Source organism: Oncorhynchus keta, chromosome 12, assembly GCF_023373465.1.
Source record: "Oncorhynchus keta strain PuntledgeMale-10-30-2019 chromosome 12, Oket_V2, whole genome shotgun sequence".
NCBI classification, from domain to species: domain Eukaryota; kingdom Metazoa; phylum Chordata; class Actinopteri; order Salmoniformes; family Salmonidae; genus Oncorhynchus; species Oncorhynchus keta.
In genome coordinates, this window is record NC_068432.1 from 48,899,647 (window position 1) to 48,915,470 (window position 15,824).

Here is a 15,824-nt window from a genome sequence, read left to right on the forward strand (position 1 = left end):
AGGCTTGATCCGGCTTGACAGGCACGGCTTGTAGACATTATATGACTCCCCTTAGCGTCTGGCAACTTTCCCAAAATTCCCCAGCTTTGCAGAAATCTCGGATGGGATATTCCTGGAATCAGGAGGGAATAATCAGGAGATATGAGAATCCTCCAACCTGGATTTCTGGAAAACTCGGAAATTTGTGGAATCTACTAAATGTTGTAACCCTAGCTACTGTACACGGCCAGTTCCTTCACCTCTCACTCTGGTTCCTGCCAAGCCATGTTCCTTTCATTTGTTAGAGAAACATAGACAAACGTTGCCGTTATTAGTGACAATTTAACTAAAGTCATAAAGAAAGATAATCAATTAATCAGATAGAAACATAATTATTTGAATGACTGAAAAAAGGGGCACATGTATGTAATGCAACCAGGGCATCTTTTTTATGCTGTTTTTCCTAAATAACTTCTCCCTTTTAAATAATTATGCTCATAATGTACTAGATTTGTACTATAATTAATATTTGGGAAATATTCTGATATAATCTGGTTTAACTGTTTCTCATCAATTGGCTGCTTTGATGCTACAAATATTGTCTGATAGTTATCTGGAGAGGTTGCCTATAAAATTCACATTTCATCATGGCCACACACTCATAAGGAGAAGAAAGCATATAGCATCTAATGCTTGTAGAATATTGCACTAGTAATGCATATAGGTAATGCATCCGTATTGAGAAACCACCCTTTTCATATTGTGTGTACTGTATGTACTCTTTGTCCTAAGACGGCCATTCTGTTTCCATGAAAAGTCTATAATCTTTTATCTTTATTAAAGGACAGAATACAGCAGGTGGCTTGGTAAGCTATATTTATTACGTTACAAGTGCCTTTTTGTCAGGTCTCACATTTTGACAGAAGTTCGAAGTTAACTAACTGATGTCGTATGCAACGTTTTAGAAATCAGCTATATTATTTTTCTCAACTTTTGGTTTCTGCATAGATATGCTTAATTTTTGAAGTGAGCTTAGTAGGGATGTCAGAATTGTTTGTTTCTCCATGTGAGGTCTACTTTTATAATGTACACATTATTTTTGCCACCATTTAATCCCTAGCCCTCTCCTCAATTACTTTCTGCTTTAAAATGTCCACTTTCTTGATGGATTTTAGCCAGACTTGGCCCACCTGGTTTGAACCAATAAGAAACATATAACTTAAAATAACTTATAAGGAGTTTATTTAAAAGAAACATTAGCTGTTTCAAATATTAAATTCTAATGATATATTTTTTAAATAAATCACACATAATTGAAAGGAGTCGTCCAACTCCCCCTCTGTAAAAGAATAGATATAAAGACTAGATATAAATAGTATAGTATAAATCTTAAGATTATTTACTAAACATGCTTTATGGCATGTTAAAGTTAACATTACAATTATGACATTACATCAACAAATATTCTCATGTTATTCAAATGACCGGTAGTTTGAAACTATGAGCGTAAAGCATTAAAGAGTCATGGATCATTACCGTAGGAATATAGGAATTGGATAGGAGTGGTTGGGGATATTTGTCATCACATGCATAAAGCATGGTGAGGGTATTCAACTGGAACTCTGGGATATTTGTTGGAATTGCATGGCCAAACATTTGATATATAATAGCAGAAAGTTATTGTAAATTCTATATTTAACAAACTTCCATTTTGCTCAGGCACTTTATCAACAACTATTACCAAAAAGGGGCGATATGATGGGAGTTTTTTTGTGTACAGGTACCCAGTGTCTTTTAAATATAACAGATACTGTGAGAAGATTTTTATAAAAACAAGTTGAATTTGCAGAACGATAGTGTGCAAATGTTGTCTCAAACCTGGATTAAGCTTGTGGTCTGTATTTATTTCCTGTTGGTTTGTTTCTTCTTTGTTGGTTTATTGAGTTTAAGTTGGTATGTTGGTTTGTTTATTCTTTGTTGGTTTATTGAGTTTGAGTTGGTATGTTGGTTTGTTTCTTCTTTGTTGGTTTATTGAGTTTAAGTTGGTATGTTGTTTTGTTTCTTCTTTGTTGGTTTATTGAGTTTAAGTTGGTATGTTGTTTTGTTTATTCTTTGTTGGTTTATTGAGTTTAAGTTGGTATGTTGTTTTGTTTCTTCTTTGTTGGTTTATTGAGTTTAAGTTGGTATGTTGGTTTGTTTCTTCTTTGTTGGTTTATTGAGTTTGAGTTGGTATGTTGGTTTGTTTCTTCTTTGTTGGTTTATTGAGTTTAAGTTGGTATGTTGTTTTGTTTCTTCTTTGTTGGTTTATTGAGTTTAAGTTGGTATGTTGTTTTGTTTATTCTTTGTTGGTTTATTGAGTTTAAGTTGGTATGTTGTTTTGTTTCTTCTTTGTTGGTTTATTGAGTTTGAGTTGGTATGTTGGTTTGTTTCTTCTTTGTTGGTTTATTGAGTTTAAGTTGGTATGTTGTTTTGTTTCTTCTTTGTTGGTTTATTGAGTTTAAGTTGGTATGTTGTTTTGTTTCTTCTTTGTTGGTTTATTGAGTTTAAGTTGGTATGTTGGTTTGTTTCTTCTTTGTTGGTTTATTGAGTTTAAGTTGGTATGTTTGTTTTCTTTCTTCTTTGTTGGTTTATTGAGTTTAAGTTGGTATGTTGGTTTGTTTCTTCTTTGTTGGTTTATTGAGTTTAAGTTGGTATGTTGTTTCTTTCTTCTTTGTTGGTTTATTGAGTTTAAGTTGGTATGTTGTTTTGTTTCTTCTTTGTTGGTTTATTGAGTTTAAGTTGGTATGTTGGTTTTTGTTTCTTCTTTGTTGGTTTATTGAGTTTAAGTTGGTATGTTGGTTTCTTTCTTCTTTGTTGGTTTATTGAGTTTGAGTTGGTATGTTGGTTTGTTTCTTCTTTGTTGGTTTATTGAGTTTAAGTTGGTATGTTTGTTTTCTTTCTTCTTTGTTGGTTTATTGAGTTTAAGTTGGTATGTTGGTTTGTTTCTTCTTTGTTGGTTTATTGAGTTTGAGTTGGTATGTTTGTTTTCTTTCTTCTTTGTTGGTTTATTGAGTTTAAGTTGGTATGTTGTTTTGTTTCTTCTTTGTTGGTTTATTGAGTTTAAGTTGGTATGTTGTTTTCTTTCTTCTTTGTTGGTTTATTGAGTTTAAGTTGGTATCTTTGTTTGTGTCTCAGGCATGTTGACATTGAATTGCTTTGCACCCCTTGTGTTGAATCAACATTGCAATACTATTGTGACAGGCAAGTCAATTAATCAATCGATAAAACATGGTTGGGATAGACCAATCAGAGCAAATTAATAGTCTATTAGCTAAACATGGTATGTTGTCATAGCGCTGAATGTACCTTCTTCTGGAAATGTGAATGATTCCTCTCATAGCTTTGACCAACTGGCTATAGTACTGTACATCAGTTCCATTGCCCTGTAGATTCTGTCTACACTACCCTCTGAAACGTATGCCCTTTTGACCTCTGTGGTGGTCGTGAATTACATTTGCCCTTTTGACCTCTGTGGTGGTCGTGATTTACATTTGCCCTTTTGACCTCTGTGGTGGTCGTGAATTACATTTGCCCTTTTGACCTCTGTGGTGGTCGTGAATTACATTTGCCCTTTTGACCTCTGTGGTGGTCGTGAATTACATTTGCCCTTTTGACCTCTGTGGTGGTCGTGAATTACATTTGCCCTTTTCACTAGAGAATAAGGTTGGCTTTTGTAAACAACCAGCCAATGTGTCACATCATATTCCGTTTCAACACAAAGAGCTGCTGCCGGCTGTTAAAAAAAACACTTCTCCTAAATCAGTAAGTGTTATGAAATGAATTTGTTCATTTGGACTTTAAAAAAAAAAAAAAAAAAAAAAAAGGGGGGGTTTTGTCTCATACAAGGGAAAATACAATGTCATGATCAGTGCTGGATGTCTCGTTTATATATGGACTTGGACTGCAAGTGCTTGTCTGGTTGGTTCTTTAAAGAAAAGAAGAACCATGCATTTGAACAAATAACATGTTGCACAATTGATTGTATCTCTATCTAAAAAAACAATGATTTGACCAGGAGTCCCTCTTGAGATGAGCACATCTCGTTTTCAAGAGTGTCCTGGCCGACGAATAGGCAGCAGGTAAACCCTTTTATTCCAATTTCAATATTCGCACAGCCGGAGGAAATGAACCAGACGCACTAAAATTAATTTGTTCTCAAATACATTTTCCAGAACATGAACTCACAGTGTTACATTCATTCCCAAGGTGAATTCCTTCTTCCTCCATTGAAAAGAAACCTAAAGTTATAGACGAAGGTTTCCCCCACAGTAGGTTTAACATAATCTTTGTTGTCAACATACAGGTAAATGTTATAAGTAGTCATTTGACAGAGGTAAACTAAAACAAAGGAATATTGATTGAATGTTTACATGCCATATTGTTTCTGTAGACATTTTGGACAGTACTTGGATTCTATCAATGCAACTAAACCGATATGCTGAGTCTAAGGAATACATTTTCATCTGTTTAAAAAAATACATGTTTTTCATTTATTTCAGAATTATTACGGTTCAAGTTGATTCCAGTTTGACATGAATTGTGAATTTTGTGATGGAGCCACTTTTTTTTTGTTGTTGTTGAAAAAAAAAATAGAATAATTGAGAAAATGACTACAGTGTATTTGTTGAGCTGATCGTTGTCTTTGTTTTAGTACAAAGGTCAGAGTGACATGAGAGAAAACCTAAGCAGCTTTATGCTTTTCCTATTTTTAGAGTTTGGGCTGACGTCACACCAAGCAGCCACCTGGTGAGGTTTTTCAGCTCTGTGTACTGCTCCGTAAACTCCTCACTGTTCTGTTACGTCCCTTCTCAGTAATTACCATGGGCAGGGATTTACCTGCACGGACTAGTCGGTTAGATAACCAATGAAATGTGTGAAAGCCTAGAGTATACATTTAACGAGCCTTATGGTCAGTAATCATTAATCTCCTAATTGATTAATAGCCACAGTCTAAATAAAGTTCATGAGCATTAATCTATAGGCTTAGTTTAGTGTACTATTTCTCTACACATCTCATCAGTATAGCGGCACTCAGGGGATAAGTAGCTTTTCAAATGGGATGCAACAAGAATGTTTCTTTGCTTATTTGAAACAACTGAAGTTTGTTTTCTTGATATCAGCTACCAGCAAAGGTTTCTGGGTTTTAATTTTTATGCTCAAAAGTAGTTACAAGTTTGACACCACACAGAGATAACAAGATCATTGTGTTTCTTTGCTTTGTTGGTTAGAACCAGCGTTAATGTTTTGTATCATTCTGATTGTTGTTAATTCTGTTAACCGTCTTTTGTTTCAGTTTAGTTTTAAACTGTTCGCGTCTTAATTGGTGTGGTGTTTATTTCCCCTTGGGCCCTCACATCCAGGATTGACAGTTCCTACGTGGCACAGACGTCGTTTTAACTTCTACTTTTGATTTACATTTGGTTGAGTTGTCAACTAACGTGAATTCAATTTTTACGTTTTTTTTTATTTTTTTAAATCCAATGTCATTGAAGTTATAAGTTGGGTGAAAAAAAATATGAAATTCCGTTTTGTTAATGACGTTTTGCAAATCCAATTCGTTTTTCACGTTGATTCAACATCATCAATGTTTTTTTGTTATTGAAATGAAGTGAAAAAAACATTATTCAACCAGTTTGTCACCATACCATTAGTTCAATACAGCACAATACAAAATGCTTTGTGAAATAGCCACTGAAATAGCCACTGAAATAGCCACATTTCAGTTTGGTTCATGACATTTCAGTATGGTTCATGTAACACTGAAGGGTCATCTTTAATAAACAACACCTATTCATTTCAATATTAACTGGGAAGTTACCTCTAAAAAGACGCTAAGTACGTTGAGAAAGAGAAAATGTAACACAAATACGGGTATTCAAAGTTGAAGGTTTTAAGCAGTGTTTAAACAGTAGATCTACTGTAAATCAACATGTTTAAACACACCCGATGACCTATAATTAATACACTTAAGAACAGGAAACCCATTGAAAAACAAGTGTGTTCTTGTGGCTCAAGGTTTTCACTGTATCCCTCCACTGTCAGTGCAGTCCACGTTTCTAGTCATTTCCATGTCCAATTCCCTCAGTTTAACGGTAGTGGTTAAACCTATTTGTCTTACTGCATAATATCACTCTATTATGCACCAATACATTATCTCCACAGACCTCAGCTTCCATTTGATCAGAGTCAAAGCATTTACTGAGCTGTGTGAGATTTGACTGTACTGGACTGTAAATATACTGTACGTGACTTTACAAGGGCACTCCTCCATCCCATGACCTCGTGTTTCCACAATAACATGTCTGTGTTGTGCTCCTCCCCATCCAGAGTTTAATCGTGAAGCATTCTGTTCAGCAATGTATACTGACGTCATGTAAGTCTATGGTATACCCTGCAGTCAGTGTCTGGTGTTAGCGTTAGCGTCTAGCCACTTCCCTAGTGTTCAGCTCTGTCATTGGTCCACATCCAAGAGAATCACAGCCAAGCCAATGACTGATCGGCTTCCTTGGAATGACTGATAAGGGACTCATCGTCTCTCACACAAAGCTTACCCAGTCTAAGGACAGAATCAATCACGCCTGATCCACCTGCCAATGCTCATCCCAGGGCTGGCCCTGGCGGTCATTGCTTTGTGTTGGATGGTGAGGCATTATGTGTGGCATAACAGAGAGTTGGGCTACGTCCCAAAATGGTGCCTTATTACCTACAAAACTTTTGACCAGAGCCCTATGGGAAGTGCACTATGAAGGGAATAGGGTTCCTTTTGACCCTAGGGATGGACACGTCTAGCCAACACTTACCTTCACGAAGGAATCTATTGATCCCCTTGACCCTTTCTTCTCTTTCACACAAAGCTACGAATGTTAACATCCTGTCCCTATGGATACGTCTGCCTGCCACAAACAGTTTGCCACTGCCCCGCCGTTGACCCGGCCGTCTGTACAGCTGGCCATATGTCAACAGAGAGGCTGTACAGAATATGGTCGAAATGAAAATGCCACTAGCACTGTATTCTGTAAAGGATGACATTTCGAAAAGGCTTACTTTAGATGAAACGGAATACCAAAATAAAGCATTAGTCAAAATGTTCCCTGAAAAGGGGAAAACTGTTCAAATCCGCCTTTAATTTTCAATATGTGAATTACTGTATTTTAACACAACATTTGTTCTTCTTCTAAATAGCTGCTTTGAAAAGTTCCTGTACCAACTATACATCTGCTTAACCTGGTACTATGTACCAACTATACATCTGCTTAACCTGGTACTATGTACCAACTATACATCTGCTTAACCTGGTACTATGTACCAACTATACATCTGCTTAACCTGGTACTATGTACCAACTATACATCTGCCTAACCTGGTACTATGTACCAACTATACATCTGCTTAACCTGGTACTATGTACCAACTATACATCTGCTTAACCTGGTACTATGTACCAACTATACATCTGCTTAACCTGGTACTATGTACCAACTATACATCTGCTTAACCTGGTACTATGTACCAACTATACATCTGCTTAACCTGGTACTATGTACCAACTATACATCTGCTTAACCTGGTACTATGTACCAAATACATATCTATTTAACATGGTACTATGTACCAATTGTACATCTGCTTAACCTGGTACTATGTACCAACTTTACATCTGCTTAACATGGTACTATGTACCAACTATACATCTGCTTAACATGGTACTATGTACCAAATACATATCTATTTAACCTGGTACTATGTACCAAATACATATCTCTTTAACCTGGTACTATGTACCAACTATACATCTGCTTAACCTGGTACTATGTACCAACTATACATCTGCTTAACCTGGTACTATGTACCAAATACATATCTATTTAACATGGTACTATGTACCAACTATACACCTGCTCAACCTGGTACTATGTACCAATAGTACATCTGCTTAACCTGGTACTATGTACCAACTATACTTCTGCTTAACCTGCAGATATATACCAACTATACATCTGCTTAACCTGGTACTATGTACCAACTATACATCTGCTTAACCTGGTACTATGTACCAACTATACATCTGCTTAACCTGCAGATATATACCAACTATACATCTGCTTAACCTGGTACTATGTACCAACTATACTTCTGCTTAACCTGCAGATATATACCAACTATACTTCTGCTTAACCTGCAGATATGTGCTTTATGATGTGCTCTCTATCAGCGAAGAAGTCCAGTGTTAAAGACATACCTGCCAGTATAAAATGTCTGCATCCTTGAATAGTGAAGGTTGTAAGGCCTTAGCACCATTAGCAGTACACAGAGGAAAAGAAAACATCTCTGTTTAAAAGATTGATGAGCCTTTGTTAAAGCTACCAGCAGTTCCAGAATCGTAATCTGTCATCCTTACTAACCAAGAGAGTTTCTCAGCAATGGTGAGGAAAAGGTCAACACTCCAAAACAAATACATCCTAGAAATAAATCTTTACACCTCTCTTCATTCATAGCCAGCAGGCAGGAGGACTAGAGCTATTCCATTCTTTTTAAATGAACATACTAAAGAAATTAATTAGTCAAACATAAAAAAGCTTTTGAATGTAAAAAAATATATATAAAAAAAACAAGACGAAATTAATAAACACTGACGATTATGACTTGCAATTATATTTTTATTGCGGTAACTTCATGTCACTAAACTGAACTGCCATTGAAGAAATATGGTTTAGTAGTTGGGACCTATAGTGTTGAAATATTTGTAATAGTAGTGGTTGAATCCTTCCAGTGTGTATTTGGTAGTGCATAGCTTAACTGTTGTCCTACTGAATGTATAGCCAAGGCGTGAACTCAATGTGTTTTAGAATTATATCATATAATTGTATTTGTGAAAATGATTAGAATCTAATACACTTTATTCTTGGGTAGGAACACTCTCCTGAGTATTGATTTTGACAGAGAAGCTAAAACTTTTCATTTGGCTCTATACTCCAGCATTTTGGATGTGACATCAAATGTTTTGTATGATGCAACAGTACAAAATGTCACCTTTTATTTGAGGGTGTTTTCATACACGCGTACAGTCCATTGGGAAAGTCTTCAGACCCCCTAGACGTTTCACATATTTTGTTACATTACAGCCTTATTATAAAATTGATTCAATCATTGTTTCCCTTCATCAATCTATACACAATAGCCCATAATGACAAAAGAGAAAACAGGTATTATAATAAAAATAAAATAAAATTATAATAATAATGACGTATTAAACATAAAAAACCTGAAATACCTTATTTTACTTAAGTATTCAGACCCTTTGCTATGAGACTCTAAATTGAGCTCAGGTGCATCCTGTTTCCATTGATCATCCTTGAGATGTTTATACAACTTGATTGGAGTCCACTTGTGGTAAATTCAGTTGATTGGACATGATTTGGAAAGGCACACACCTGTCTTTTTAAGGTCTCACAGTTTACAATGCATGTCAGAGCAAAAAACAAGCCATGATGTCGAAGGAATTGTCTGTAGAGCTCAGAGACAGGATTGTGTCGGGGCACAGATCTGGGGAAGAGTACCAAAATATTTCTGAAGCATTGAAGATGCTACAGAAGAACACAGTGGAGAACACAGTGGCCTCCATCATCAGTTGGACGCCCGGCCAAACTGATCAATCGCAAGAGAAGGGCCTTGGTCACGGAGGTGACCAAGAACCCGATGGTCACTCTGACAGAGCTCCAGAGTTCCTCTGTGGAGATGGGAGAACCTGCCAGAAGGACAACCATCTCTGCAGCACTCAACCAATCAGGCCTTTATGGTAGAGTGGCCAGACGGAAGCCACTCCTCAGTAAAAGGCCCATGACAGCCCACTTGGAGTTTGTCAAAAGGCACCTAAAGGACTCTCAGACCATGAGAAACAAGATTCTCTGGTCTGATGAAACCAAGATTGAACTCTTTGGCCTGTATGCCAAGCGTCACATCTAAAGGAAACCTGGCACCATCCCTACGGTGAAGCATGGTGGTGACAGCATCATGCTGTGGGGTATGTTTTTCAGTGGCAGGGACTGGGACACTAGTCAGGATCGAGGGAAAGATGAACGGAGCAAAGTACAGAGAGATCCTTGATGAAAATCTGCTCCAGAGCGCTCAGGACTTCAAACTAGGGTAAAGGTTCACCTTTCAACAGGACAACGACCCTAAGCACACAACTAAGACAATGCAGGAGAGACTTCTGAATGTCCTTGAGCTGCTCAGCCAGAGCCCGGACTTGAATGGGAGAAACTCCCCAATTACAGGTTTGCCAAGCTTGTGACGTCATACCCAAGAAGACTCGAGGCTGTAATCACTGCCAAAGGTTCTTCAACAAAGTACTGAGTAAAGGGTCCATGTAAATGTGATATTTCCGTTTTTAATATTTAATACATTTGCAAAAATGTCTAAAATCCTGTTTTTGCTTTGTCATTATGGGATATTGTGTGTAGATTGATGAGGGGGAAAAAACAATTCAACAAAACATAACAAAATGTGGAAAAAGTCAAGGGGTCTGAAGACTTTCCAAATGCACAGTACCAGTCAAAAGTTTGGACACACCTACTCATTCAAGGGTTTTTCTTTATTTGACTATTTTCTACATTGTAGAATCATAGTGAAGACATCAAAACTATGAAATAACACATATGGAATAATGTAGTAACCACAAATGTGTTAAACAAATCAAAATATATTTTTGATTTTAGATTCTTTAAAGTAGCCACCCTTTCTTTGCCTTGATGACATCTTTGCACACTCTCAGCATTCTCTTTACCAGCTTCATGAGAAATGCTTTCCAATGATAGTCCCACTAAGCGCAAACCAGATGGGATGCCGTATCGCTGAAGAATGCTTTGGTAGTCATGCTGGTTAAGTGTGCCTTGAATTCTAAATAAGTCACTGAGTGTCACCAGCAAGGCACCCCCACACAATCACACCTCCTCCTCCATGCTTCACGGTGGGAACCACATGTGCGGCGATCATCCGTTCACCTACTCAGCGTCTCACGAAGACACATCGTTTGGAACCAAAAACCTCAAATCTGTGAAAAATGTATTTGGGCTGCAATCTGAGGTGCAGCTTCTCTATTGAACTTATCCTCTGCAGGAAAGGAAACTCTGGGTCTTCCTTTCCTGTGGCGGTCCTCATGAGAGCCAGTTTCATCATAGCGCTTGATGGTGTTTGCGACTGCACTTGAAGAAACTTTCAAAGTTCTTTACATTTTCCGGTTTGACTGACCTTCATGTTTTAAAGTAATGATGGACTGTCATTTCTCTTTGCTTATTTGAGCTGTTCTTGCTATAATATGGAGTTGATCTTCTGTATACCAACCCTACTTTGTCACAACACAACTGATTGTCTCAAATGCATTAAGGAAAGACATTTCACAAATGAACTTTTAACAAGGTATACCTGTTAATTGAAATGCATTCCAGGTGACTACCTCATGAAGCTGGTTGAGAGAATGCCAAGAATGTGCAAAGCTGTCATCAAGGCAAAGGGTGGCTACTTTGAAGAATCTCAAATATACAATATATTTTTATTTGTTTAACCCTTTTTTATGGTTACAACATGATTCCATATGAGTTATTTCAAAGTTTTGATGTTTTCACTAGTATTCTACAATGTAAAAAATAGTACAAATAAAGAAAAACCCTTGAATGAGTAGGTGTGTCCACACTTTTGACTGGTAATGTTTGTTAAATCTTAATACTAATATATATCTATATGAATATATTACCTTTCACCTACTACCTCTTAGTATCTTAAAACTCAATGTACTAGGTATCAACTATGTACAGTAGTTTGGTAATACAGAATTCTCACTCAGATGTCCTCATACTCATACCATAGTCACTCTCATTTCTACTCACTGTTACCCCATAACAACCCACACCATAACATCCACCCTGCGGTGTGTTAATATGCTACCATGTCTATCACGGCTTAAGTCAACCTAACCTCTAACTGATCTCCTCCTAACAGGGAAGAAGAACAGCCTGCTCCTGCAGAAGTTCCAGAAGGATCTGAACGCTGGGGTGTTCAACACGCAGGAGAACGAAATACTGAAGCAGATAATCCGGCAGGACAGGGAGATGGTGATGATGGTGGACCGCAAGCAGTCGGTCACAGGGATGTCGGTCACAGGGATGTCGGTCACAGGGATGAACACCACCCCGATATCTGGAAACTCCATCATTAACTCGCCGGCTCAGCCGCCCTACACCACTGCCCTGGGCAACAACCAGTTCCAGCAGTCAGCCACCTCTTTGACCTACAGTGCTTCGGCCGTCATCGCCCCCTCCACCGCAGCCACCGCCCGCATCCTGCCAGCCTCGGCGCAGGGTGTCTATCCTGTCCCCAGTGTCATCCACGGCAACCTGAACTCATCCTCGCCCGTCCCCCAGACTCCCCTCTCTCTCCATCAGCAAGGGTCCATCATGTCCCCGGTATCCTTCACCACGGCGGTGTGCAGTCCACCCGTGCAGACCCCTGGGCTGGCGGGCCGCAGCTTCCAGTACGGCTCGCCCACCGCCTCCCAGCTCTCCCTTATCCAGCAGCCGCTGCCTACTGCCCTACCACCGCAGCAACCACTACCACAGCCACAGCAACCAGGAGGAGCTGCGGCCTCCTCAGCAACACAACAACCACAACAGCAGCAGCAAATCCCGTCACCTCAGAGGAGTGACAGCCTCCACAAGGCCAGCCATGCTCTCCAGTCGGGAAGCCTGAGTCGAGACGTGCGCCACCTCTCTGCCTCCCAGCCCTCCCTGCCCCACGACACGTCCCTGGGGCCCCGAGCGCACCCTGCAGCGTCCGGGGACTCCCTGGCCTCCATTGCCCCGCCGGTGCCTGCGGTCCAGGGTATGGGTATACAGAGCGGTCTCCGCACCACAGTGCCCCAGAGGGTCAACCTGTTCCGCCAGATGTCATCAGGAACGTTGCCTCCGATGCGAGCGGTGTCCTCTGCAGCCCAGCACAGGGATTCCACAGGTTCTAGGAGAGATTCTAGAAGAGATTCTACCTTAAGCAGTACAGAGACCGAGCAAGATAAGATGCGGTTCGCATCAAATTTATGATCCCATTTTTCTTTTTTTTAAACTTCTGTTTTATTTAATTTTTAAATGGAGATACAAAAAAAAGATAAAGATGAACTTGAGTATTTTTTTGTTTTCTCAAAAATTTTCTTCAGAAAAAAAAAATTAGCCGAAAGGAATTCCTGTACAGACTGCCCTTGTATTATATTTTAGACACATTTCTCCCTACATTTAAGAATGTATATTAAATAAATATATATATATATATATATGTGTGTAAATCCAACTAGAATATTTGGCAAAGACTATTTAAAAGCTCTAGTATATAAACATGAGTCTTCCTTTCCAAAAAATATAAATATAGATATCAAATGTATGGAGAGAGGGGGGGTTGTTTGTTATTTTCTGTTTTTGTAAACTGGAATGCATCGTGATGAATCCTGACAGATGACTTTTGGATTTTTTTTTTTTGTACCTGCGAGAAGAGGAAGTAAAATATCTTCTCACATTACGCAGCTTTGTCACCACTGTGGAATAACTGACGCAAGCGAACCTTGAAACTGTCAAAAAAAAGAAGCACACACTCAAACATAAATCTAATGACAGAACTTGTGGGACCTTAATCTTAGCAATCAACACAGGTACAATAGCTAGGTGTTCCATTGCTCTCAGCAATACATCCTCTTGAGCCACAGTGTCCTCACACAGTGGTCGGTGAACACCACGACAGTGTTATGGGTCCAAAGGAATGATGTAAATAGAAGTGATGCTCTTTTTTTGTTTGTAGAAGGATGATGTGAGCGAAGAATGGATGATGCTGTTTTTAGTCCTAATTTCAGACAGTGATAGACGTTATGTAATGTTGCTTAACAAAACTATGTGTACATTTATAATATTTATAAACTAAAGATTATCACCATTATGCAATAGACTGTGATATAAAGATTATCTATATGTGTGTTGTAAATAGTTTTGTAGATCTAGTATTTACAGATACTGTGTGGTGCATTCTCAATCATAACAATGTCTTACTTCTTTCAGGAACCTTGATATCTTCATCATCGTCTATATGTGAGAAAAAAAAGTTAATAAGTGACAACAATGCATATATTCATTAGAGATAAGAAAACCTTAACGCAATAGCAAGCACTACTTGACACTGAGAAATGCCTGTCAAACTGAGAATCTTCATTAGTCTGCATAGTCCTTGTTTCTTTCTTCATTTTAACCATCTAGCAAGCAAAAGAAGCGAATGAGGGATTAAATATTTTTTTTAACGCTGAGTTTTCAACACTTTTCAACACATTTAACGCTGAGTTTTCAACACTTTTCAACACATTTAACGCTGAGTTTTCAACACTTTTCAACACATTTAACGCTGAGTTTTCAACACTTCTCAACACATTTAACGCTGAGTTTTCAACACTTTTCAACACATTTAACGCTGAGTTTTCAACACTTTTCAACACATTTAACGCTGAGGTTTCAACACTTTTCAACACATTTAACGCTGAGGTTTCAACACTTCTCAACACATTTAACGCTGAGGTTTCAACACTTCTCAACACATTTAACGCTGAGGTTTCAACACTTCTCAACACATTTAACGCTGAGGTTTCAACACTTTTCAACACATTTAACGCTGAGGTTTCAACACTTTTCAACACATTTAACACTGAGGTTTCAACACTTTTCAACACATTTAACGCTGAGGTTTCAACACTTTTCAACACATTTGTAGCATGGACTCCGTAACACCTGTTATTTTACACGTCAAACACGTCTCCCTTGTATTGTACATCTCCTTTGAAAACATGTTATTTGTAGAGATGCTATATTTTATTTCAGTCACACGCTACACAATACAGTAATACCCTTTTACAGTGTGTTTTTCTTACTGTGGGTGTGCTGGGTGAGTAAACCTACCCATTCCTTACAGCAATTAAGAGTTTCTGTATGTTTGACTACCCATACACAATGTGACACTTTAGAATTACTGTAAATATGAATCATTGTTGAATCTATCCCATCTGGACTCCAAATCTTTTAGTTAGTTTTGACACCTTTTGATTTCCGGGGGTACGGACGGACGGCCTGTTTGGATGTTTTAGTCAGGCTTTATGTTTTTTTTTTTTTTTTTAAATGTCTTTTTCATATTTCATTTCATTGATTCACCTTCCATATCATGTTTTCAAATAATGTGATCTTCTAGTGTGGCAGTGGGATGGAAAGGAAAGTTTTCATACCGACAGAAAATGTATGAATTCAGTCTTTTTCTGCAATATGCCCATCTGCTGTAGGTTTGCAATCTTGCCGTATGAATTTTCCAGTCAAAGTTAATGTTGAAGAAGACTGACATGACCTTTTCCAGACACCTCTCTTTTTGAGTAGGTCATGTTATAAAGCAAGTGTTTGGGCCCCATTTTAAAAACAATCACCGTGTGTGAATCAGAGCGAGAGCAACATATGCTGGGTTGCATTAAGGTTTCTGTCTCTTGTGTGTCTGAATCCATCATAGTAACTGTAACAATATCAACAAAATTACAATGTTTTTAAGCTTATTTATTTAGTGTCCTGGGGGGGGATCCAGAAATGTGACTAAACTTTGAGATAATTCATTAAGGTCAGTCATTCTAACACAGCTTTACCCTCATGTGGTTGCAGACTATTTGACGTGCTTATGAATTGATGTGTATGTTTGCTAGAGACGACCCCCCTCCATGTATTGTGTATAGTAACCATGTGAGTAATTAGTATGAT

The 15,824-nt window shown here is 38.2% G+C and overlaps 1 protein-coding gene and 1 long non-coding RNA gene across 14 annotated transcripts in view; one reads left to right on the forward strand and one right to left on the reverse strand.

Moving 5' to 3' along the window:
• The window catches only part of LOC118391633 (potassium/sodium hyperpolarization-activated cyclic nucleotide-gated channel 1), a 199,281-nt gene extending 183,666 nt beyond the window's left edge, over positions 1-15,615 (forward strand). The window contains exons 8-10 of one of the 11 annotated variants that reach the window (XR_008061339.1): positions 12,013-14,546; positions 14,580-14,612; positions 14,745-15,615. Coding sequence is in view for 1 of the 11 variants with exons in the window: in XM_052458543.1 (XP_052314503.1) it covers positions 12,013-13,106 (1,094 nt within the window). In the remaining 10 variants the exon portion in view is untranslated. Of the gene's footprint in view, positions 1-12,012 lie in introns of all 11 variants that reach the window. The other 10 variants (XR_008061338.1, XR_008061330.1, XR_008061332.1 and 7 more) reach the window with 10 other exon arrangements.
• Positions 7,223-8,087, reverse strand: LOC127906430 (uncharacterized). 3 transcript variants are annotated; one of them, XR_008061344.1, is made up of 4 exons: positions 8,025-8,087; positions 7,787-7,854; positions 7,379-7,548; positions 7,223-7,344 (listed from the first exon to the last, which is right to left on the reverse strand). It is a non-coding gene; the product is annotated as an uncharacterized LOC127906430 (long non-coding RNA). The 3 variants fall into 3 exon arrangements; XR_008061343.1 differs by having other exon boundaries at positions 7,379-7,582; XR_008061345.1 differs by lacking the exon at positions 7,787-7,854 and having other exon boundaries at positions 7,379-7,582.
• Positions 15,616-15,824: the final 209 nt, after the last annotated feature.